The sequence below is a fragment of the Cervus elaphus genome, chromosome 2, assembly GCF_910594005.1.
Source record: "Cervus elaphus chromosome 2, mCerEla1.1, whole genome shotgun sequence".
In the NCBI taxonomy this organism is placed as follows: domain Eukaryota; kingdom Metazoa; phylum Chordata; class Mammalia; order Artiodactyla; family Cervidae; genus Cervus; species Cervus elaphus.
The window spans coordinates 31,147,458-31,173,323 of record NC_057816.1 but is presented as its reverse complement, the minus strand read 5'-3'; the positions used below and the strand labels follow the sequence as shown (position 1 = coordinate 31,173,323).

At 38.2% G+C, this 25,866-nt stretch overlaps 1 protein-coding gene across 1 annotated transcript in view; it reads left to right on the top strand.

Annotated features, from left to right (window-relative positions):
- Window positions 1–266: 266 nt before the first annotated feature.
- The window catches only part of LOC122676029 (glycerophosphodiester phosphodiesterase domain-containing protein 4-like), a 103,933-nt gene continuing 78,333 nt past the window's right edge, over window positions 267–25,866 (top strand). The window contains exons 1-3 of the mRNA XM_043875312.1: window positions 267–314; window positions 18,150–18,349; window positions 22,183–22,286. Of these exons, the coding sequence (XP_043731247.1) occupies window positions 18,164–18,349; window positions 22,183–22,286 (290 nt within the window). The 5' untranslated portion in view covers window positions 267–314; window positions 18,150–18,163. The remainder of the gene's footprint in view (window positions 315–18,149; window positions 18,350–22,182; window positions 22,287–25,866) is intronic.

The following is a 25,866-nucleotide window of genomic DNA, read 5'->3' as shown; positions in this document are numbered from 1 at the left end:
CATTCTGTTAAAAGCATTCAGAGGTAAAGATATGTCACACTTATAAAGTACACACGTACATACCTAGAGGTCTTACACCTTCATTTAAAAACTTAGTCATTAATTAGGTATTACAGTATAAAGCAGTTTGTAAAACAATAGAAACAAAAAAGTTAGAATAAGTTCTGTTTCCTCCATTGAGTTTAAAAGACCTCTTCATTCCCCCACCCCTCTTTCTCTGTCCAGATTTAAATTCTAAAATTAATCCTTCGTCCAAGGTAAGGAGCAGCAGCTGCGCTTTGCTGGAGCAGCCGTGGAGATACCCCACCTCCAAGGTAAGAGAAACCCAAGTAAGACGGTAGGTGTTGCGAGAGGGCGTCAAAGGGCAGGCATACTAAAACCATAATCACAGAAAACTAGCCAGTCTGATCACAGGACCACAGTCGTGTCTAACTCAATGAAACTAAGCCATGCCGTGTGGGGCCACCCAAGACGGACGGGTCATGGTGGAGAGCTCTGACAGAATGTGGTCCACTAGAGAAGGGAATGGCAAACCACTTCAGTATTCTTACCTTGAGAACCCCATGAACAGTATGAAAAGTCAAAATGATAGGATACTGAAAGAGGAACTCCCCAGGTCGGTAGGTCCCCAATATGCTACTGGAGATCAGTGGAGAAATAGCTCCAGAAAGAATGAAGGGATGGAGCCAAAGCAAAAACAATACCCAGGTGTGGATGTGACTGGTGATAGAGGCAAGGTCTGATGCTGTAAAGAGCAATATTGCATAGGAACCTGGAATGTTAGGTCCATGAATCAAGGCAAATTGGAAATGGTCAAACAGGAGATGGCAAGAGTGAATGTCGACATTCTAGGAATCGGCGAACTAAAATGTACTGGAATGGGTGAATTTAACTCAGAACCATTATACCTACTACTGTGGGCAGGAATCCCTTAAAAGAAATGGAGTAGCCATCATGGTCAACAAGAGTCCGAAATGCAGTACTTGGATGCAATCTCAAAAATGACAGAATGATCTCTGTTCGTTTCCAAGGCAAACCATTCAATATCACGGTAATCCAAGCCTGTGCCCCAACCAGGAACACTGAAGAAGCTGAAGTTGAATGGTTCTATAAAGACCTACAAGACCTTTAGAACTAACACCCAAAAAAGACATCCTTTTCATTATAGGGTCCTAGAATGCAAAAGTAGGAAGACAAGAAACACTTGGAGTAACAGGCAAATTTGGCCTTGGAGTACGGAGTGAAGCAGGGCAAAGGCTAATAGAGTTTTGCCAAGAGAACACACTGGTCATAGAAAACACCCTCTTCCAACAGCACAAGAGAAGACTACACATGGAAATCACCAGATGGTCAATACCGAAATCAGATTGATTATATTCTTTGCAGCCAAAGATGGAGAAGCTGTATACAGTCAGCAAAAACAAGACCAGGAGCTGACTGTGGCTCAGATCATGAACTCCTTATTGCCAAATTCAGATGTAAATTGAAGAAAGTAGGGAAAACCACTAGACCATTTAGGTATGACCTAAATCAAAAACTTTATGACTATACAGTGGAAGTGAGAAGTAGATTTAAGGGACTAGATCTGATAGAGAGCCTGATGAACTGTGGACGGAGGTTCGTGACATTGTACAGGAGACAGGGATCAAGACCATCCCCATGGAAAAGAAATGCAAAAAGGCAAAATGGTTGTCTGAGGAGGTCTTACAAATGGCTGTGAAGAGAAGCGAAAATCAAAGGAGAAAAGGAAAGATATACCCATTTGAATGCAGAGTTCCAAAGAATAGCAAGGAGAGATAAGAAAGCCTTCCTCAGCAATCAATGCAAAGAAATAGAGGAAAACAACAGAATGGGAACGACTAGAGATCTCTTCAAGAAAATTAGAGATACCAAGGGAACATTTCATGCAAAGATGAGTTCGATAAAGGACAGAAATGACCTAACAGAAGCAGAAGATATTAAGAAGAGGTGGCAAGAATACACAGAAAGACTGTAAGAAAAGAGATCTTCATGACCCAGATAATCACGATGGTGTGATCACTCACCTAGAGCCAGACATCCTGGGATGGGAAGTCAGGTGAGCCTTAGAAAGCATCACTACGAACAAAGCTAGGGATGTGATGCAATTCCAGTTGAGCTATTTCACATCCTGAAAGATGATGCTGTGAAAGTGTTGCACTCAACATGCCAGCAAATTTGGAAAACTCAGCAGTGGCCACAGGACTGGAAAAGGTTAGTTTTCATTCCAATCCCAAAGAAAGGCAATGGCAAAGAATGCTCAAACTACCGCACAATTGCACTCATCTCACATGCTAGTAAAGTGATGCTTAAAATTTTCTAAGCCAGGCTTCAGCAATACGTGAACCGTGAACTTGCAGATGTTCAAGCTGGTTTTAGAAAAGGCAGAGGAACCAGAGATCAAATTGCCAACATCCACTGGATCATCGAAAAAGCAAGTGAGTTCCAGAAAAACATCTATTTCTGCTTTATTGACTATGCCAAAGCCTTTGGCTGTGTGGATCACAATAACCTGTGGACAATTCTGAAAGAGATGGGAATACCAGACCACCTGACCTGCCTCTTGAGAAGCCTGTATGCAAGTCAGGAAGCAACAGTTAGAACTGGACATGGAACAACAGACTGGTTCCAAATAGGAAAAGGAGTACGTCAAGGCTGTATATTGTCACCCTGCTTATTTAACTTATATGCAGAGTACATCATGAGAAATGCTGGGCTGGATGGAAGAAGCACAAGCTGGAATCAAGATTGCTGGGAGAAATATCAGTAACCTCAGATATGCAGATGACACCACCCTTATGACAGAAAGTGAAGAGGAACTAAAAAGCCTCTTGATGAAGGTGAAAGAGGAGAGTGAAAAAGTTGGCTTAAAGCTCAACATTCAGAAAACTAAGATCATGGCATCTGGTCCCATCACTTCATGGGAAATAGATGGGGAAACAGTGGAAGCAGTGTCGGGCTTTTATTTTCTGGGCTCCAAAATCACTGCAGATGGTGATTGCAGCCTTGAAAGTAAAAGACGCTTACTCCTTGGAAGGAAAGTTATGACCAACCTAGATAGCATATTAAAAAGCAGAGACATTACTTTGCCAACAAAGGTCTGTCTGGTCAAGCCTATGGTTTTTCCAGTGGTCATGTATGGATGTGAGATTTGGACTGTGAAGAAAGCTGAGCATTGAAAAATTGATGCTTTTGAACTGTGGTGTTGGAGAAGACTCTTGAGAGAGTCCCTCGGACATCAAGGGGATCCAACCAGTCCATCCTAAAGGAGATCAGTCCTGGGTGTTCATTGGAAGGACTGATGCTGAAGCTTTGGCCACCTGATGCAAAGAACTGTCTCATTAGAAAAGACCCTGATTGTGGGAAAGATTGAAGGCAGGCGGGGAAGGGGACAACAGAGGATGAGATGTTTGGATGGCATCACCGTCAATGGACATGAATTTGAGTAAACTCTGGGAATTGATGATGGACATGGAGGCCTGGCGTGCTGCAGTCCATGGAGTTGCAAAGAGTCAGATAAGACTGAGCAATTGAACTGAACTGAATCTCTGGCTTTGTGGACTGTGTTTGTATTTCAAGAACATGATAGGGTGATAACTTTAAGCCTTTTCCTAGGAATGTTTTTCTTCCTTCAGGATCAGAATTTTGAAAAGATATTTTATCAAGGCAGCTTCTTTAATGGCATATGCAAAAAATCCAAGTATTTAAATGTCAAAAGATCCCCTCCCATCTTGGCCATTTTAGAGTAAGGTTTCCTTCAGTTCTCAGTTAAATAAGTACTTGCAAATATTGATTCCATACCAATTGGCTCCATGTTCATGAATCAACTGGAATTCCAGTAGGTTACTGCCTGTCTGAGAGCCGGTAGGCTTTAGAAGCCAAATTTCCCATTTTCTTTTAGCTTTATTTTAGTATACAATGGAAATCTTTCCAATTTCTTAGCCCCTATATAGCCAGTTGTTAACAAATAAGGTGATCAGACATAGACAAGACAAATAGGGCCAAAAATAAAACTAGAAGCCAGAAGCCCAGGATATTAATCCAGGCTTAATTATCTCAGTACCTAAAACATTTTGTATTGTATCTATTAGTGTGGACCTCTATCCCTTGATTCTGCTGAATTCCCACCAGCAGGACCTCTAACCCATGATTTAGACAATTTAGGCATAGGTAATTTTTAATGGGTCTTCCCTGGTAATTTTTAGTGAGCTTACCCACCCAAAAGTGTCTTCCAGACCCACAAATTATTTCTTAGCTGTAAAGCAAAATTATGTGCCAAAGGTCAATGGCCCCATGCCCGCGGAAGTCCAGGGAGTGGTCCCTGGATCCAATGGACCAGGCAGCTGCTTGGGCTTATCCATCTGTTGGGCTCATTGAGCTTGCTTGCTCAATACCAGAAAGCCACTAATAAACTATGGGCAAAAAGTCCATCTGCACGTACCTCCTGACTGATTACCAACTTTGTTACAGAATCATTTGCCTGATATGTGGGAAACCAAACACTAAGATGCTGAGGTTTGCAACAGAGACTAAATCTCAGAGCTGGGAAAATAAATCTCAAATCCAGCTTCCTGAAAGTGTGAGGCTTCAGATGTTTATGGGATAGAAAAATAGGGTGGTCTTGCATGGGAAAAGGTGATCAGAGGTGTGGAAAAGGTTGAGGTAACTGGTCTTCTGTGTAGATGTGACTGAGTTACATTCTTCTTCATGGGATACATGTTCATAAGTGGAGGCAGTTTAGCATGATTATATGGTTAAGTTTGGGGCCTTTTGAAGTCAAAAGGTCACCCACTGGACACTTGTACATGCGCAATTTTAGGGTTGGTGGTCCTGAATAGTCAAGCTGGCTCAAATTGGACAAGAACTGACTCTTAAGTTCCTAAGCTATGTGAAGCTTGAAGAGTATCCATTCTGCAAGAAATAATTAAGGAAACTTGCTCATTGAAGGCAGGCTATAAGCAGAGAGTTTTTAAAAACAAGATGTTCTGTTATCTGCTGATCTGTAAGACAAGCTTAAGAGTTTCTGTTACTCACCAGTTTCTGGTAATCTTATGGTGCATAGTTTCAGGGTGGCTTTTTTTTTTTTTTTAACCCTATGGGACATGGTTTCAATTTCAATTCTTAGATGTTTAACACAATCAGTTGTGTGGCTCAGTATGTGATCGCTGTTGATAAATGCTCCATTTTCATTGGAGAAGAATATACATACTGCAGATATTGAGTAAGTACAGTATTCTATAAATGGTAAAACTAGTTTATTAGTAGAGTTGTTAAATCTTCAGAATTCTTACAGAATTTTTGTCTGCTTATTATATCCTTTATTGAGAGAAGTGTGCTAAATCTCCCAGTATTATTGTGAACTTAGGTATATTTCCTCTAGAGGCTAGGTGATTGGATGCATATATATGAAAAATGGTTTTTTAAAAAATCATTTTTCATCATTATGTCCTTCTTTGTCTCTACTAATGTTTCTTTCCCTCAAGGTTTTTTGATATGCTGGTAAACCAGTGAGATACATGATGTCATTTGTTCCCAATTCTCACCCTTCCTTTACTTACAGCCTTTTCTTCATACCCTTTGCTATTCAAATTTACATTTGCTTCCTACCGTAAGTTGATATGCTTTGCTTTTGACTTTGACATGAAGTTATCCCTTAGAGCAAAAGGTTGAATTTGGCTTGTACCTTGGGACTTGTTCTCTTGGACAAGTTCCATCACCATTAGAATACACTCAGGCCACCTGGAGCAGAGTTGTCTGCTCATATTAGCTGAGGTGAGTCTAGAAAAGCAGGATGAATATGTTGGGGTCCCTTAATGGACCAGAACCTGGTGGTACGGAGTCGACAATAAGAAAGTAAAAGAGAGAGAGAGAGACAAAAAAAGACCCGGGGACCTAAGCTCTGTTGGAGCAAAGGTGCTTTAATGATTTTTCTATGAGTATATATAGGCTCATAGTACAAGAAACTTCTTTCGGGAATGATAGAGATCAGAAAACCAAACATACAGTAACCGTTACCAAGGGAACAAGGGGTAATCCTAGCCACAAGTTCAGGAGACAATCCATATCTCATGAAGGGGGAGCAAGACTAAGCAATTTTGTCAAAAAGAGAATGTTTACTAAAGGAGACCCAAGCCTGCCTCACACAATGACTTCAGTCCCTGGGAGCAGCGTGCTGTTCCGCTTGAAGAAGGACAAAGGACTCATGAGAGACAGCACGTAGGCATCCTCCTGTCAAACGCTCCCTGACAATTCCCCCTTATTTATTTATAATATTTGTAAGAAGAGTTCTGACCATCAGAGTTTGTTTAGTTTTGACAATCTTTGCATGAAGGCAATGGTAGACAACAAATATAATTGTTAAGACAATTGCCAAAATTATGGTTCTAGACCCAGTGCTATGAGTAAGGCTTTGAAACCATCCATGTGGGTCTAGCCCAGATAATTGATCAGCTAATTGTTTAGCTAAAGTTCCCATACTAGTGGAAGAGGGCAGATTATTAGAAAAGGTTTCACATATTTCTTTTTTGTAATAACTGTACATTCATAAAGGCATTATCATGTATGTTTTGTAAATGAAACTTGATTTGTTTCCAGTTGTAGGCACTATTATAGAAATGAACAGGAGTAACATAAAATTGAGTAGAATTTCAATCACATTTTAGCATCATCTGTTTTTGTACATCTGTTCATTGATCTCCAACCCATTTGATGGCTGTTCTCAGTTCCTGTATTTCTTTTTGAATATCCTCATCTATTTGAGCCTGAGTGGCACACATAGTATGAGCATCTTTAGTCCAATTTTGGATAAAATTATGTGTTTGAATTGAGATTTGTAAAGTAACGCTGGTGATGGCAGTAATGGTGCAAATAGTTATTAATCCTATAATGCCAAAAATCAGCCATCCAGTGAATCGTTTAGATCGCTAGAGCAATTTAGTAAATAACTGGGAAGCAAGTCTAGCCTTGGGACCGTCTTCCCAGGGCCATTGGAGATTTATTGGTAACCATAGATTATGTTGAGATCGAAGAATCACAAGGGAGTCATTTTTTAAGGAAATAGAGGAGTTAGGACAAGTATGTAATTTACAATTTATGCAAGTTACAGAATGTAAAGTCTTACTGAATTGTAAATTTCATATAGCTACAGCAAAAAGAAGTGGAACATAGGCTTGTATAAAATATGATTGATTATCGTGAAAGAAATAATTGCTATAGCTATGATTGGTCCCTGTGAAATGTCTGGTCCAAGTCCCAAGTTCCTTGGTGTTTGCAGCAAGTTTTCAGATGTCCCATTGTTTAGGCCCAGTCTGTTTATCAAGGATGATTAGAGGACAAGGTGGGGGCCATTCCATCATCAAGCTAGCCAAGAAGTCCTCTGTCATGGTAATGTTCCATTGTAGTATTAGTAACCTTCCATGTTACTTGAGTAATATAATCATACATAGTATTGTTAATATCATCTGAGCAGTTCCATAACCACATACTATGGGGTCCCCAATTGACAATTGTATGATTAGCTATAAACATTAATTTTCCTGATTTGGCCTGACATTTGTCTTAATGAACAGGAATATATTTAAAGTTCTTATTAGTAAACCCTTTGCATAGTGTTCTTTGTTTTTTCTTAAATTCTTTTCCTAAAGTTTTAGTAGTATAAACATGATTCATGGACAAAGAAAGGGCAGTAAGTAATCCAAGAAGCATCAGAAAGTCCTCTTTTGGAGGTAGGGGGAAGACCTAAGTTTGTCGGCTAACGTATATGCATAATTCTGTTGTGCCCATACACAAAGGAAGGATTTCATAACCTAGAAAGATATTAATTAGTTTTTCTTTTTCTTCAGGATGAGAGGGCCCCTCCAAGTTCCAAGGAAGGGGCATATGTATTGACTCATTAGTGGATATGATTGGTCCTATATCTGTCCATTTTATAACCTACAATAAAAGGGGGGTTAGGTATATAAGCCCAATAAGTATGATCAATCAAGTCAGCCTGAGCGGGGGAAGCAAAAGCAAGCAAAGCAAGCATAGTGAAGAAAAATATTTTCAGGATTCTGAGGCATTCACTGCTGAGAAATCAGATTTTCAGTTTGATTAGTAAGGGTGTTTATCTGTCCCCGAATAGGGAGATCATAAGGTTGATGACGTCGAGTGCGGCGTTTTTTGGAAATTTTTAAAGTCGCCATGGCTTGTATTGGAATTCTTTCTTCCTGGGTTTTTTGCTGTTTCATCTCTAGTCTGAATGCTGGGGGCCCCCTTAGGTTGAATCTTCTGAAAAGGAAGTCATGTGAGCTCGTTGGATCCATCTGGAGAAATAGAAGCATACCCCTTTCCCTGTAAGATTAGTTTCTTAGATTTCCATTGATTAGTTAACCCATCTTGATATCAAATGGGCAAAGGAAAGGAGGTGTCCTTCAGTGTTTCAAAACTTTTTTTTTGTTTGTTTTTTGTTTTTGTCAAAACATCTCTTTGTGGTAAGTTTAAAAATTTAAAACAAATAAGGTTATATTAACAATAGTTATAAAAAGAAAGGAAGACGTTAATGATGAAAACATTCTTAGGAAATATTTCAGTCCAAAAGAAAAAATAATCATTCAGAAATCTGTTTGGGACTGGTATTTGGCTGTGGTTTTGAATTAATGGGTTGATTTTCTCTTCATACAGTGTATACATTTTTCCTGATATAAAAAGAAATGGGATCTGACTGTGTTGTAAGTGGTTTGTGTTATTTGGGGCAAAGGATTAGGAGTAACCATTCAAATATTTTTTCCTAAGTGAAATTATTGAAAAGGTGATGCAGAATAACTTGACAAATGAAATGTTGCTCACATCCAAATATATTTGACCTTGTCTTTGAAAAAGAAAAGCAGCTTAGCAACTGTTGAATCTCTCTGTTCAGTGTGTTAAAGATGATGATTATACTTTCAAGACAGACCTGAAAAGAAGGTGAATATTTTACATTTTTTATATTCTTAGGAACAAATAATTTATTCGGGAAATGGTGTCTTTTTTTATGTTGTTTTTGTTTTGTATTGTGAAATAGGCATTGAAGTTGATGTTGTTTTGTTTTAAGAATCTTACAGATTGGAAACAGAAATAAAGTTATATTAATAATAGTTATAGGCTTAAAGAATATATTACATTAGAATCTAGTACAGTTCTGGATAAGGAAGATAAAAGTGTTCCTGTGTATTTCCTCTTATTTAATTTTTTATTTGCAGTTACAGTGTGTAATGTGTTTGTTTAATTATGTCTTGTGTTTGTGGATTATAAGGAATGTCTGTAATCTGTTTAATAGAGAATGAATGTAAAAATTGTTTGAACTGCTTAGAAATATAGGCAGAGCCATTGTCTGTTTTTATAGAATTAGGTGTTCTCATTATCGCGAAGTAAGTTGATAGGTGGGTTATAACATGTTGTGTAGTTTTACCTTAGAGAGGTGTTGCCCCTAGAAAAGAAGAATTTGTATTGATCGAGACATGTAAGAAGGAAGAGGAAGAAAGTTCAGGACAATGAGTTACATTTATTTGCCATAAAATTTTCTTTCATTTGTCATAAGCCTTTTTAGTATTTTTGTATTCATCATTTTATTTGCTATTTCTTATATCTTTCTATTAAAAGCATATATTTTACTTTTCTTTAGCAACTATGAAGTGTCTTGTATGTTAGTATTTTATAGACTGTTGAATATATTTATCAAATCATATTATATTATATATATATCCATTCCTATATAAATATATATTTATATCCATTAACAGCTCAAAATCTCTTCAGCTCTTCTGCAAGAAAAACCCCTTGTAAGAGTAAGCCAATGTTCAGCAATTAATGCTTCAAAATCCTATTTCATTTGGAAATGACCCAGCCATTCAACAAACTTCCATTATTTAGTTCAGTAAAACTCCAGAAACCTAAGTCACTCCAATCCTAAGAGATTGTTTTTGATTATAATAATAGATTACTCTATTAAAAATATAGTTATTTTTAATAGAGCTTATCTAAAAGTTTTCATCTCATTTATATATTTGTATATATATATATAAAGAGTTACCTTTTTGTTGACAAATTTAGTTTACCTTAAACCAAGGCATAATAAAAGTATTATATAATGTTGATGACTTAAGACATGTCTTAATTAGATTAACAAATAATTCTATTTAAATTATATTTATATTTAAATAAACATTATATTTAATATTGAATATTTTTCAGTTCATGTGAAGTTGAATTTAAATAGAGCTTAATTAACTTTATATTATCCAAAAACAAAGACATACATTGAGACATAGATAATTTTAGATAGACAGGCATAGTTCTCCATTTGAAATTTAAAATATCTTTTTGTTTTATTTATTTATTTTGAGTTCCACCAATTTGTTAATGGCTGGAGTCCTAGATAGAGTGGGCTGTGTATCCCAAGGACATGATAAGAGTTACCTTAAGGTTTTTTCTTAGGCCGATTTTTTGTTTCCCAGGCAGAACTGGAGCTCCAAAAAAGTATTTTAACAAGTTAACCTTTTCCTAACTGCACGTGCAAGAAGAACTGGTTTTGCAATTTCAAAAAAGATTTTATTTTAATCAGTTTTCTCCGGAGTCTAAAGAATATCATGGCCATTCAGTGTCAAAAATATCATTTCTCCTTTTTGTAGCTGTAGTATATTATTAATGATATATGCATGAGGGAATTGCTGTCACATAGGAAGTAAAGTCTTGGTTACAAAATTTTGACAAATACTAGGACTGTTATGGAGACGGCAATGGCACCCTGTTTCAGTACTTTTGCCTGGAGAATCCCAGGGATGGGGGAGCCTGGTGGGCTGACATCTATGGGGTCGCATAGAGTAGGACACGACTGAAGTGACTTAGCAGCAGCAGTAGCAGGACTTTTAAGCATACCTTGAGGTAACCATAGTCTATTGAAATCTTTTATGAGGCCTGATATAATTAGGATAAGGGAGAGAGAAAGTGAATCTCTCCCAGTCTAAAGGGTGTAAAGGTATATTAAAAAAGCAATCTTGTGAATCAGTAATAATAATTTGCCAATTTTGAGGAACAGTAATAGGTGATGGGATCTCTGGTTGCTGTGCACCCATAGGTTTCATAAAAGAATTAACTTTTCTAAACTCTGTGAAGAGACACCATTTGTTAGATTTCCTTTTTATAACAAAAATAGGAGAGTTCCAAAAAGAGCAAGATTCCTTAATATGTTTCAATTTTAATTGTGTGTTTTTAAGTTCTTTAGTAGCTTGTAATTTTTCTTTCGTAAGGGGCCATTGCTTTATCCAAATAGGCTCATAATTTTTCTCAGTTATTTTAATAATTGTTTTGCTTGTTAAATGAGCAGTGGCCCCTAGGAAAAATGTGGAATGTATATCTGAGTTGGCCATTGCATAAGTAAGTCCCTTCCTATTAGATTAAGGGGTGCATCTATCACATAAGGTCTTAATGTTGTAGGTTGGCCTTTTGGTCTATCATATGGGTAGATTTGAATATTTTGATAAATTTCTTGTACTTTGGTTTGAGAAATTCCTGCAGTTTGGCAAGAGACCTTTTGTATAGGTCAGGATTTGGGCCACAAGTGTTTGGATATAATAATAATATTAGATCCAGTGCCGAGGAGACCAGAAAATCTTTTACCATTAATTTTGATATTTATATTTGGTCGAGCATATTTAAATACCAATGATGTCCATAAGGATTGTTTTTGATCTGTATTGCCAAATCTGCCTGTCCGTACATTATTAGAGGAGTTAATAGAAATGTAAGGCAAAAGAAGTAATTGAGCAATTTTGTCCCCCCTTTTGAATTGCCATGGAACCTGAGCTGACATCATAATTTGAATCTCTCCTTTATAATTTGAATCAATTATTCCAGGGTGAACAGCAATTCCTTTAGAAGCCAAATTAGATCAGCCAAGTAAAAGACTGAAGGTTTGTGGGGGCAGGGGTCCAAAAAGTCTGGTAGGTATTCTAGAAGGGACTGCTTAAGGGTAAAGGAAAAAATCATTTAGGGCTGGTATATTAATGGCAGCACTGCTGGACGTTGAGGGTTTGAGGGAAAAGATAGAACTTGCGCCTGGTTTTTGTTGTAGGTGACCTGGGAGGTCCCCTGTTTGGAATTTCCTGGAATAGGTTTTCCTTCAATATCAAATTTAAATTTACTGTCTTTGGCCCAATACATTCCTCTGGCAGCAAGGGCGAATTTTTGGAGGTTTTTTATTAGCCTTCTTAGGGCAATCCCTTTTTAAATGGTTTTTATCTCCACATGTAAAGCATCCTTCATTTCCCTTTTTAAAAGGTAGTAGCCATTGTTTCAGCTAGTATTTGCATCTTGTGAGTTTTTGATCCTAGATTGTGACAAGCCTTCAAATAATCAATAATAGTCCTAGTCTCACAAATTGCAGCTATAGCTCTTTGACATTTCTGATTTGCATTCTCATAAGCAAGTAATTTCTCTAGCTGTTTTTTGGTTTCTTCTCCGATTACAATACAGGAAATAGCAGCTTCTAATCTAGCTAAAAAATTAGCATAACTTTCATCAGGTTCCAACAAAGGAGAGACTTTTGGAGTTTCGACTGTTGGCAGAGGAGGAGCATTTGGAGCAGCCGGGGCAGGGCTAGTAAGAAAATTTTGAGATATTTTGTATTGTTTTAATTGGGCCTTTTGTAAAGTTTTATCATTTAATTTATATTTATGTAATAAGTGTTCTGTCTGTTGCTGAATATTGGAAGGGCTAGAATGTACCTTGAAATGGCAGAATTACAGCTTTAATGAGAGCCCATAGGGGCTAGAGATCAATTGGAATATTTTTTCCTTGTTTGGCTGCTCATTTAACATTTTCTTTGACCTGGAGCCAAATTTCTAAATCAAAACTGCATTTATCAGGAAACTAAGGATTATGTTCAACTACTGTTTGAAGGCAAGCCTCTATTCATTGGCGTGAAACCAGAAGTCCCTGAACTTTAAACAAATGGTGAAGTAAAGTAGAAAAATGATGAGGCTTTCCAGCCGTTTGACCCATGCCTTAGTACTTACCCACCTCAATAGGTCCCTGAGTCACTCCGCCCGATATGCCACATATACCAGTGTCCCTGTTCCTTGGCGCCATTTGTTGGGGTCCTCTAATGGACTGGATCCTGGTGGTACGGAGTCGACAATAAGAAAGTAAAAGAGAGAGAGAGACAAAAAAAGACCCGGGGACCTAAGCTCTGATGGAGCAAAGGTGCTTTAATGATTTTTCTATGAGTATATATAGGCTGTGGTACAAGAAACTTCTTTCGGGAATGATAGAGATCAGAAAACCAAACATACAGTAACCGTTACCAAGGGAACAAGGGGTAATCCTAGCCACAAGTTCAGGAGACAATCCATATCTCATGAAGGGGGAGCAAGACTAAGCAATTTTGTCAAAAAGAGAATGTTTACTAAAGGAGACCCAAGCCTGCCTCACACAATGACCTCAGTCCCTGGGAGCAGCGTGCTGTTCCGCTTGAAGAAGGACAAAGGACTCATGAGAGGCAGCATGTAGGCATCCTCCCGTCAAACACTCCCTGACATGAATAGTCAGTCAACTCAAATGTATTAGCAGTAAATTCTTAGGATTGTATATGAGTGGGGTTTTTGTCTTTGATTGGTACATGACATTATCCTGGTGATGAAGCACTAATACATACACAAGTTTTATGTTTTTTTTTTTAACCTATCTCAACAAACCAAGCTCTTCTAAAGTGTATATGATTATTGTTCTTTTAATCCGGTTAGACAGTTGTTATTTGGAGCTTTTAACTCATTACATTAAATGGCATTACTGATAACATTTAGGTTTAAATCTGACATTTCTTATTTTTAGGTTTAAATTTGGTATTTGCTTCATTTATGACTTAATTTTATCTCCTTTGTTGGATTATTATATTATGTCAGTTCAGTTCAGTAATTCAGTCATGTCTGACTCTTTGCAACCCCGTGGACTGTAGCACGCCAGGCTTCCCTGTCCACCACCAACTCCCGAAGCTTGCTCAAACTCATGTCCATTGAGTTGGTATGCCATCCAACCATCTCATCTTCTGTCATCCCTTCTCCTCTTGCCTTCAGTCTTTCCCAGCATAAGGGTCTTTTCCAATGAGTCAGTTCTTCGCATCAGGTGGCCAGATCTTTTGGAAGTTTATAGTGTATGTCTTTAACTTATCCAAGTCTACCTTCAAGTAGTATTATACCACTTCACATGTAGTAGAGAACTGTACAACAAACAGTACGCTTTCATCTCCTTACTTCTGGCCTTTGAAGTATTACTGTCATACATTTTACTTCTACAGTTGTTTTAAGCTGCAGGATTCATTGTTTATGCTTGTTCCTTCAAACATTGTTATCTTCTAAGTAGATTTTATAAATAAGAAAATCATTTTTGTATACTACCTATATATTTAATACTTCCAGGGCACCCCATTCCTTTCTTTAAATGTGCATTTCCATCTGGTTTCTTTTTCATTCTTACTGAAAGACTTTCTTTAACTACTGGAAGTCTTTCTTAAAGATTTTAGTTGAAAGTCTTTAAGACTTTCTGTTTCTTTTAATAGAAGTTCTGTCTTTCTACTTTTGAATAGATGAAAAGATCTTTATTTCACTATCTTTTTTAGAGTGCTAAATTCTGTTTTAACATTTTATAAAATAATTTCTTCAGTTCTTTAAAGATGTTACTCTACTGTTTTCTGGCTTCATATTTTTTTTTTTTAAAAGAGAACTCATTTTTTTTGAAAGAATGTACAAGAGTCATTCTTTGAGATTTTCTTTTTATCAGTGTTTTTAAGCATCTTGATTAGGATGTGTTTTATTTTTTGTATGTGCCTTTTCTATGGGGTTTTGGTGCTTCTTGGTCTGTGGGTTTATAATTTTTTCAACTTTGGAAGATAGTAATTTGTTCAAATATTTTTTGTCCCTTACTTTGTCCCCTCCTCTCTTTCAGCAACTCCAGTCACATTTATATTAGAATGCTTAAAGTTGTTCTGCAAGTCACAGTTTCTCTTCTTTTTTTCAAATTCTCAAGTTTCTAATCTTTTTTTCTACAGTCTCCTCTTAATCTTAGCAGTGTATCTTTTGTCTCACATGTTATATCTTTCATTTCTAGAAGTTCAGTCTACATCTTTTTAAAGAACTATTTTGCAAAGAATAAGTATTATAAATATCAGTGAAATAAATAACACTTGTTGATGTTTGCAAAAAAAAAATCATGTATTTCCTTCAAATGTACACCTTCTTCTGCTGTCTTGAACATGGGATACAATTGTAATGACATTTTAATGTCCTTGCCTACTAAGTCTGTCATTTGAGACGTTTCTGAGTTGTTGTTGTTGATTATTTTTTTCTTATTTAGGGATTGTGAATTTTTGCTTTTTTTTTTTTAAAAATTATTTATTTTTGGCTCTACTGGATCTTTGTTGCTGCCTGGGCTTTTTTCTAGCAAGCTACTCTCTAGTTGCAGTGTGCAGGTTTCTCATTGTGGTGGTTTCTCTCTCTCTCTCCTTTTCTTTTTTTTTTTTTTTTTTGTGTGTGTGTGGTGGCCTCTCTCGCTGCAAAAGAATGGACTGTAGATTGTGTGGGCTTCAGCGCTTGTGGCTCCTGGGCTCTAGAGCACTGGTTCAATAGTGGCACACAGGCTTAGTTGCCAGTGGCATGTGGCATCTTCCTGGTTCAGGGATCAAACCCATATCTCCTGCAATAGCAGGTGGATTCTTTACACTGAGCCAGCGTGGAGGCCTCTATCAGGAAAAATCCTGATAATTTTCATTGGGTGCTAGGCATTGTGAATTTTGCTTTGTTGGCTGCTTTTAATATTAAAAAGTATTCTTGATCTGTTCCATAACTTATGTAACCTGGAAATAATATTTTCATTATTTTGAAACTTACCTTTAAGTTTGTCTGGTTAGACCATAGAAGCCTTTAATGTAGGCTTAATTTTTTTCCCACCACCCAGGTAATACCCATCTGAGTATGCTACGTGGTGCTATAGGTGTATTACAAGGTTTTGCTGCTCTGGTTTTTAAAACACTTAATGTGAAAGTTATTACCCTAGGCCCTCTTACTTCATTTTAACCTGAAGTGGACATTCAGACTATTTGCTTTTTGCTACAACACTGGAGTGCCTTTCTAAAAAAACAAAATGGAGCACAACAGAAAGTTTCCATGGGCAGAGATAATTGCCTGGTATAAGATCTCTAAGACTATTTTTGTTTCATTAAAAGAAAGTGAAAATGAAGTTGCTCAGTCATGTCCAACTCTTTGCAACCACATGGACTGTAGCCTAACCAGGCTCCTCTGTCCATGGAATTATTCAGGCAAGAGTATTGGAGTGGGTTGCCTTTTCCTTCTCCAGGCAGTCTTCCCAACCCAGGGATCAAACCCGGATCTCCCACATTGCAGGCAGACACTTTACCATATGAGCCACCAGGGAAGCCACATTTCGTTAAAAATTTCCCCCAAATCCATACATTCTTTGAAAGTTCATATGTCTGAGAGCCTTATCTGAGCACAGAAGGATGAGAAAATGCAGTATTGATGTCAAGATGTCCTTAATATCTAGTTATTGTTGTTTTGCCTGTAAGAAAGCCCTTGTTAGTGAAATGTCATCTCCAGCTTCTTGAAACATCCTTAAAATAAGGGGAAGCACCCTTCTTTGTTCTTTTCTTCTTGTTGTTAGTTGGAATTTGGAATGATAGATACACTTTGAGCAGCCATTTTGTACCCTGAGGAGCCATGTGTTGTAGTGGAAGAGCAAACTGAAAGATATCTGGGTTCTAATGACATTATAAAGCAACATACCACATAATTGTTTCCTTAAACCTTTGAAATTTTTTTGTTGGCAAAAGCAAAAATAAACTTATTTCAGCCATTGCTGTTCTGAATATTCCATAATTCTTAATTGAAGCTAACTCTAGAAAAGCCACATGTGGGAGGAAAAACAAGGGGCAGACACTTGTGTGTCTGAGTACCTCATTAGTCAAGGATGGTATTTTTTCATATACTTCAACCATGTCTCTAAGATCTCAGGTTATATCAAGGTCATTATTGTTGTTTTTCAGTTGCTATGTTGTGTCCAACTCTTTGTGACCCCATGGACTGCAGCGAGCGAGTCTTCTCTGTCCTTCACTATCTCCTGGAGTTGGCTCAACTCATGTCCATTGAGTCAGTGATGCCATCCAACCAAGAAAATAAAATCTGTCACCATTTCCACTTTTCCCCCTTCTATTTGCCATGAAGTGATGGGACTGGGTGCCATGATTTTAGTTTTCTGACTGTTGAGTTTCAAGCCAGCATTTTCACTCTCCTCTTTCACCCTCATCAAGAGGCTCTTTAGTTCCTCTTAACTTTCTGCCATTAGAATGGTATCATCTGCATATCTGAGGTTGTTGATATTTCTTCTGGCAATCTTGATTCCAGCTTGTGTTTCATCCAGCCTGGCATTTCTCATGATGTACTCTGCATATAAACTAAATAAACAGGGTGACAGTATGCAGCCTTAATGTACTCCTTTCAAGAGCATATTGGAGAAGGCAGTGGCACCCCACTTCAGTACTCTTGCCTGGAAAATCCCATGGGCGGAGGAGCCTGGTGGGCTGCAGTCCATGGGGTCGCTAAGAGTCAGACACAACTGAGCGACTTCACTTTCACTTTTCACTTTCATGCATTGGAGAAGGAAATGGCAACCCACTCCAGTGTCCTTGCCTGGAGAATCCCAGGGACGGGGGAGCCTGGTGGGCTGCCATGTATGGGGTCGCACAGAGTCGGACACGACTGAAGTGACTTGGCAGCAAGAGCATATTACTGTTTTAATAACACATTCCATATATATTATCTAGTTTGAATTTTTTCAGCATCTATTAGTTAACTAGGGTATAGAACATGGTACCATTTTAGCAGTGAGAATGCTAAACTTAGAATGGTGCAATATCTGCAATAAACACTCACCTAGTTAGTAGGAAAGATAGGATGAAGCTCTACTCTTCTACATCAAATCCAGTTCATCTTTCTAGATTATGATCTTTTGAAAGATCTGTCCATTATTGGTGGACTTTTCTGTAGAATAGTGGGGATAGGAAACATGAAGAAGCTATTGGATTCTGACTACTTTATTTACCATTTCAGCAAAAGGGTGAACCATGGATGATGTTAACAGGACTGAGACTGGAAATGAAGAGACAGGAAGATGGAAAAACTTTAATTCTTGGATTAAATACTACTTCAACTATGAATGCTATATGACTTTCCTTAATGGCTGCTACAGTTGCAAATGGGAAGCCCAACAGAAGAAAAAAGCTAGACGTCCACTCTGCTGCTGCTCTTTGGTATATGAGTTGGGAGGGAGACGGACCACACTTTCTTAGATATGGGAAAGTGTGTATTCTCTCCTTGAGAGAAGTGCTATATAGTGTGCATGTCTCTGTGTGTGTCTGTCTACATATACAGTCATGCATCATGTTTAATGGGTCAAAAATAACTTTATTTAGAAGGTGTAAAGTTATCAGAAAGAATGGATAGGGAAAGATAGATAGATAGGGAAAGAATGGAGGATGGCAGAAGAAATGATATTGGAGGAGTCAAAGGGCTTAGTATTTTTAGGTGGAGTGGAGGATATGAATGGAGAAGTGATGGGAAGTGAGTGTAGAGAGAGAATGGGACAGATGTTGTGTGGTTTTAAGAATTTGACTTCTGTCATGTAGGAAATAGTCCCTAAATTAAGATCGGGGGAAAAGAGAATCTCTAAAGATTTTAAGCTTCTAATGTTGCCCACGCTGTGCTTTGGAATGGTTTCATATGGAAGATACAATAAAAAGTACAAGGGTAATGCAGGGAGATGTCTTTGCCTTCAAAGAGAAAGCAACAGCAATATTCAAGGTAAAGCTGATGATGTCCTGGATTAGCATAGTAATGGCAAAAGTAGAGAAGAGCAAATTGATTCAACAGATATTTATTACTTAAGGATGATGTAGTAAGTCATAAGAGAGCTATACAGAAGGACATAGAGTGAAAGAAGGGAGGCTTCCTGGGAAAGATGCCATTGGAAGGGGCAGTGTGGTGTAATGGGAAAAATCCCTGAACCAGGGCCTGAGACAATGTTTTAGTCCTTGTTCCATCTCTGCCCTTGGGCTGGTTTTGTGCTATCTCTGAGCCCCTCTACAGATAGGGAATTAAACTACATAATTCTCAAAGTCCTTAGATAATTCTCAAAGCCCTATTTCTGCTCAGGGGAAGGAGTCTAGCATGTGGCAAAAGAGAAAATTCCTTGTGTTCTAGGGAAAGACTGCCTGGATTAAATTTATGGCTTCATCACTGACTATCTTCAAACTAGAGCTTAACTACTGTGGGACCTTGGGCCGGTTGCCTAACATTCCAGTGACTGGTTCCTCATTAGAGTAATAGAGATGGTAGCAACAGTAACCACCAGTTGGGTTTGTTGTGAGAAGAGAAGCGTTATGTGGAAACTTAAAATTGGGCTCAGCACACAATTAGCACTTAATAAATGTTAGCTATCATTTTGCTGTTCTTGGAGTCACTGACTTGTGAAGTCATCTTCCACTTAGAGGAATCATGGTGTAGGGGATTCTGGGTGGAGGAATTCAGGTGGTCAGAAGTCCAGAGATAGAGAAGTATAGTGGTGTTTAGGGAAAAGTGAATTTCTGGTGTTGAATTTATGAGCAGATAAGGTGATAAATGGTTAAGTGATCAGGTCAGAAAGGAATGTTTTAATCAAATTTTGAGGCATCTTTGTCAAGTTAAAATGTTTGAACTTTGTTCTGTAAACAGTGGGGAGCCTTTGAACATTTTTGAGCAAGTGTGGCAGCAGTGAGAATCAAAGCAAGGAAATTTGTTTATGCAACAAGAACAAGTTCATTGAATGTGCTCCACAGTGAGTAAGACCACTAAGGCTTCTGGCCTTCCTGTGGCTTGTATTGTAGTGGGATGAGTTAGATAATAAACAGTAATGAAGAAAGATGGTTTCATATAGTGATAAGAACTTTGAAGATAATACATCGGAAAATGGGAGCATGGTTAGAGAAGACTGCTTTGAAGCAATGTCATGTGAACAATCTCTTAAATTAAAAAATCAAATCAGCCTTGTATACACATGGGGACAGAAATACTCCAGGCAGGGGAACCAGGAAGTGTGAAACTCTTAGGAATTAAAGAGCCTCCTGATAAGAGTGAAAGAGGAGAGTAAAAAAGCTGGCTTAAAACTCAACATTCAAAAAACGAAGATTATGGCATGTGGTCCCATCACTTCATGGCAAATAGATGGGGGAAAAATGGAAACAGTGACAGACTTTTTTTCTTGGGCTCCAAAATTGCTGCAGACAGTGACTGCAACCTTGAAATTAAAAGGCACCAGCTCCTTGGAAAAAAATCTATGGCAAACCTACATAGTGTGTTAAAAAAGCAGAGACATCTCTGTGCCAACAATGGTCTGTATAGTTAAAACCGTTTTTCCAGTAGTCATGTGTGGATGTGAGAGTTGGACCATAAAGATGTCTGGGCACCGAAGAATTGATGCTTTTGGACTGTGGTGTTGGAGAAGACTCTTGAGAGTCCCTTGGACTGAAAGGAGATCAAACCAGTCAATCCTAAAGGAAATCAACTCTGAATATTCATTAGAAGGACTGATGCTGATGCTCCAATACTTGGTCACCTGATGCAAAGACCCAAGTCAATGCAAAAGACCCTGGTGGTGGGAAAGATTGAGGGCAGGAGAAGGGAACAATAGAGGATGAGATGGTTGGATGGCATCATCAACTTGATGGACCTGAGTTTGAGCAAACTCCAGGAGATGGTGAAGGACAGGGAAGCCTGGTGTACTGCAGTCCAAGGAGTCACAAAGAGTAGGATGTGACTAAGCAACTAAACAACAAAGGAACAGATCTGATCATGTTCTAGAAGCATAAAGACCAGTATGTCTGGAGTTCAATAATGGAGTTAGTATGTAGAATGGAATGAGGTCAGGGATGGGCAAGACTTGATCATGTAGGACCTTTGGGTCAGGGCAGGCAGTTGGGATGATATTCTTATACAGTGGGCTGCTCTGGGAGGGTTGTAAGCAGGGGAGTGACTATGTGATACATATTTTTAAAAGTCCACACATGATTTGTGTAGAGAGTGAGTATAAATCCGAGTCAAAACCTGTTCTCTTCATATTCCTACTCTAGAAGTGGTGGTTTAGTGCCTTGTTACCTATCATATCTCTCACCATTTTGGAGTACTCTGTTTACCATTTTGTTTCCTTATTCTTAGTGCTCACAATAACCATATAATTTGTACAGGGCAGGGATTATTCTATACATTTTTAATAGCTTGGATGCAGTGTCCCAGCGAGGCAAAATTTCTCATTTTTGTGATACAGTCATAGTCCTGGGAAGAGTTTGATAGTGTATTGTTCGGCTAGTTTGTGTTACAATTTTCAGTGCAAGGGTTGTCTTCAAGGTTCAGTTTGTACACGTTTCCAGAAAGATCATTTCCATCTTGGTTTTGAGCTCACAGATCCAGGCTGTTTCCCTGCTTAGTTGTGTTATCTTGAGCCATTTAACCTAACCTCTCTGAGTTTTAATTCTTTCTTCTACCAAATGAGATTAACAATACCTAACTTGTATAACTCGTATATGAGAATTAAAGTAAATGTAAGTAATTTGTAAAGTCCCTAGCATTATAGCTACTGGTACAAAATAGCTACTGGAGAAAAAAAAAAGATTTATTCCCTAATCTAATGCTCTTCTCCCCCAAATGTGGGTAGATAAGGGACTATTCATTAGGGAACTGATGAATAATTAATGAATGAGTTACTCAGTGAATGAACATACATTTGGTACATGGAGAGGTAGATGAATTCAACAGATGATTGTTGAGAGACCATAATTGGAAATACATAGAAGTGTAATGAAAGTTCCTTTTCATCAAAGCAGAAACTGTGACATCAGATATAAACATATAAACACACAACTCTAGTTCAGGATAATGTTATAAATAAAGTTTTGCAAAATTCCATAGGGTTAAAAGAATACAGTGGTCTCTCCAGTCAGGGGAGGGTAATGCTGCACTGTAACTATGTAGACCTTTGGGGAGTATAAACAGATGTTGCAGAAGTACCATAAATAAATGGAGTTAAATGAGATTTCCTCCTGTCTCTTCCCAGAGAGAGCGATTATTTTACCCATGGCTGATTACGTCATTTTGCTTGTCTGTGTTTTTACTTTTCACATGGATAGAATCTTCAAATGAATACAATGGCTTTGACTGGTGAGTTTCACTTTTTGTATTTTCATTTGTGTAAGGGCTCTTTGGTATAATTACCACATGGATCTTACTTCAGGCTGAAAAAATCTGCTTATATAAGAGGGAGGGTGGACAAAGTTGGATTTTCTGCATCTGGTGGATGGGAGGCCTGACTCTGGGGAAGCGTAAGCATGCTCAGCACCCTCAGCTACTATACTTCCCTTCCACCTGTTCTCACTGTCACTCTTAGACCAAATCTGGCTCAGGGGGAAGCTTTCTGTGTGCTTCCGGTGTCCCCAGTCCTTCTATTCGGATGACTCCCTGATACCTTGTTCCTCAACTTCTTGATCTGGGTTACTGAGGTCTACACTAGTTGGTCTTCATGATCTCTGTCCATGAACCCTGATATCTGTCTCACCTCCAGCCTCTTACTCTTTCTCTGTCCTTACAGGGCTTCCTGAAACTCTAAAGACAGGTATGATGTGTGATCTGAGTACCCTTCTGGCCAAACTCTTACTCGAAGACAACTCTCAGTTTTTCCAGCTTCTCTAGCCTTGATTGTTTGGTGTTTGATGGGGAAAGGGGTCTGTTTAAGTATGAGGCTTTTTAGAAATGTAATTTATTGTTTTTGTTCAGTCGCTAAGTTATGTCTGATTCTTTGTGACCCCATGGACTGCAGCATGCCAGGATTCCCTGTCCTTCACTATATCTCAGAGTTTGCTCAAACTCATGTCCATTGAGTCAGTGATACCATCCAACCATCTCATCCCCTGTCACCCAATTCTCCTCCTACTCTCAACCTTTCCCAGCATCAGAGTCTTTTCCAGTGAGTTGGCTCTTTGCATCAGGTCACCAATGTATTGGGAGCTTCAGTATAAATCCTTCCAATGAATATTCAGGTTTGAACTCCTTGTTGTCCAGGGGACTCTCAAGATTCTTCTCCAACACCACAGTTCAAAAGAATCAGTTCTTCAGTGCTCAGCCTTCTTTATTGTCCAACTCTCATATCTATACATGACTACTGGAAAAACCCTAGCTTTAACTATATGGACCTTTGTTGGCGAAGTGGTATCTCTGCTTTTTAATATACTATCTAGGTTTGTCATAGCAATTCTTCTAAGAAGCTAGCATCTTTTAATTTCATGGCTGCAGTCACCATCCACATTGATTTTGGAACCCGGGAAATGAAATCTGACACGAATTTCCACATTTTCCCCATCTATTTGCCAAGAAGTGATAAGACCAGATGCCATGATCTTCATTTTTTGAATGTTGAGTTTTAAACCAGCTTTTTCACTCTCCTCTTTTGCCTTCATCAAGAGACTCTTTAGTTCCTCTTTGCTTTTTGCCATTAAAGTGGTGTCATCTGCATATCTGAGGTTGTTGATATTTTCCCCAGCAATCTTGATTCTTGGGTCTGTTTAGGGCTGTTTTGTTGCTGTTGTTGTTTTGGGCATTTCTTTTGGTTAGTCTTGTTAAGGTTTTTCATTTTGCTTATCTTTTTGAAAAACTAAATTTTAGTTTTGTTGATTTTGTCATTGTTTTCCTGTTCTTTATCTCACTCATTTACTGAGTAAATTGGCCCTTGAATGGAGCAAAGGCATTGACAGAAGGTGAAAGACATTGTTGCGCAGCCAGTACTGTATGCTATCAATCTTACTCCTAGTTTTATCCTAGAAGAACTTTTAATAATTTACCAGATTTCTTGTCATTGGGGAAGAAGAAATACTTTTATGGGATTCCTGGACACTGACTGTGAACTTTCTGAAATGTATAACTGGAGATATAAAACGCTGCTATGATTCCTTAGTAAGAGTAGGAACTTTTGAGTATTAGGTAGTCGATAGAATTCTGGTTCAGACTCATATCTTCACTGGGCATAGTGGGGCCCTAGACCACCCTGTGGTTATTTTTCTAGTTCTGGAATGCATACTCCAATAAACATACTCAAAATCATTCAGAATCCCCACAGCAATACTCCATCATCAAATAGAAGGTGTAAATATAAGAGTGAGCTCCCCCTGATCCTAAAGCCACAGTAGGTTTCATAGGTAGTTCCATGGCTGCCATGGCAAATTACCACAAATTGAGTGACACCAAAGAATACCATTTCTTATCTCACAGTTTTGTTGGTCAGAAGTGAAGTATGACCTGGGTACTCAAGGTGCTTAGCTGGCCTGTGCTTTTAACTGGGGCTCTGAGTGAGACTCACTTCCAGGTTTATTTAAGTTGTTGGCAGAATCCAGTTTCTTCTGGTTGGTGAAATGAAGTGCTCATTCATTAGTGATTGTCAGATGGGAGTTGTTCTCAGCTTCTAGCTTGTGACCTTTTCTATCTTCAAATCTAACAGTGGTATTTCAACTCCTTAGCTTCAAATTTCTCTGATTTCTGCTTTCTCATGTCTCTGACTTCCTTTTCTGCCTTCTTATTTTAAGAGCTCATGTGACTACACTGGATTCAATCTGATAATCTAGAATAATCTCCCTACTTTAAAGGCAGCTGAATAGTAACCTTAACTGAAAATGTTCCTCTTATAGTCTAACACAACATCATCACTAGTGACACCAGAGGACAAAGATATATATTATGTATAATATATATATATATATTTCCCAGACCCTGATGCAGGGAAAGATTGAAGGCAGAAGAAGAGGGCAACAAGAGGATAAGATGGTTGGATGACATCACCAACTCAATGGACATGAACTTGGGCAAACTCCAGGAGATAGTGAAGGGTAGAGAGGCCTGGCGTGTTGCAGTCCGTGGGGTCACAAAGAGTTGGACATGACTTAGAGACTGAACAACAACATACAGATATATGTGTGTATATATACACACATATATGTGTATTTAAATGATATATATATATATATATGAATAAAATGTATGTTTGTAATATAATATGTAAAGATATATATATATATGAATTTTTGCTTATCTCATTTCTCTGTCATTGAACATAAGATATGTGACTAGTAGTTAACCTTATATACTAGTACTTAAATTCGAGGCGTAAACATCATCCAGTGATCAACTATCAGAGCAGATGTAACAACCTTCTCTAGCATTTTCTGTGATAGCATAAGATCTAATCCCAACAGTGAATACTTCTCTGAATCATCCCAGACCAATCCAATATTTTTAATCATTTTGAAAATTCTTAGGCTTTATCTTTCATTTTTTTAAAACTATTTTTAAAGTATCTGCTTATTTATTTTTGGCTTTGTTGAGTCTTTGTTGCTGCATGTGGGCTTTTTTCTAGTTGTGATGAGCAGGGGCTACTCTCTAGTTCCAGTGCACGGACTTCTCATTGGGGTGGCTTCTCTTATTGTGGAACATAGACTCTAGGATGTGTGGGCTTTAGTAGTTGCAGCATGTGGGCTCAGTAGTGTGGCTCACGGGCTTAGCCTGTGGGATCTTCCCGGATAAAGGGTTGAACCTGTGTCCTCTGCGTTGGCAGGTGTATCTTTACCACTGAGCCCCCAGCAAAGCCTTCATCCCATTTTCTGCTGCCTCTCCTTTTGAAACTTTAGTTTCATGTGTGTTAGGCTTTTTCTCTTCTTCCCGTAAGTGTCCTATCCTTTCTTCTGTACTTTTCATGTTT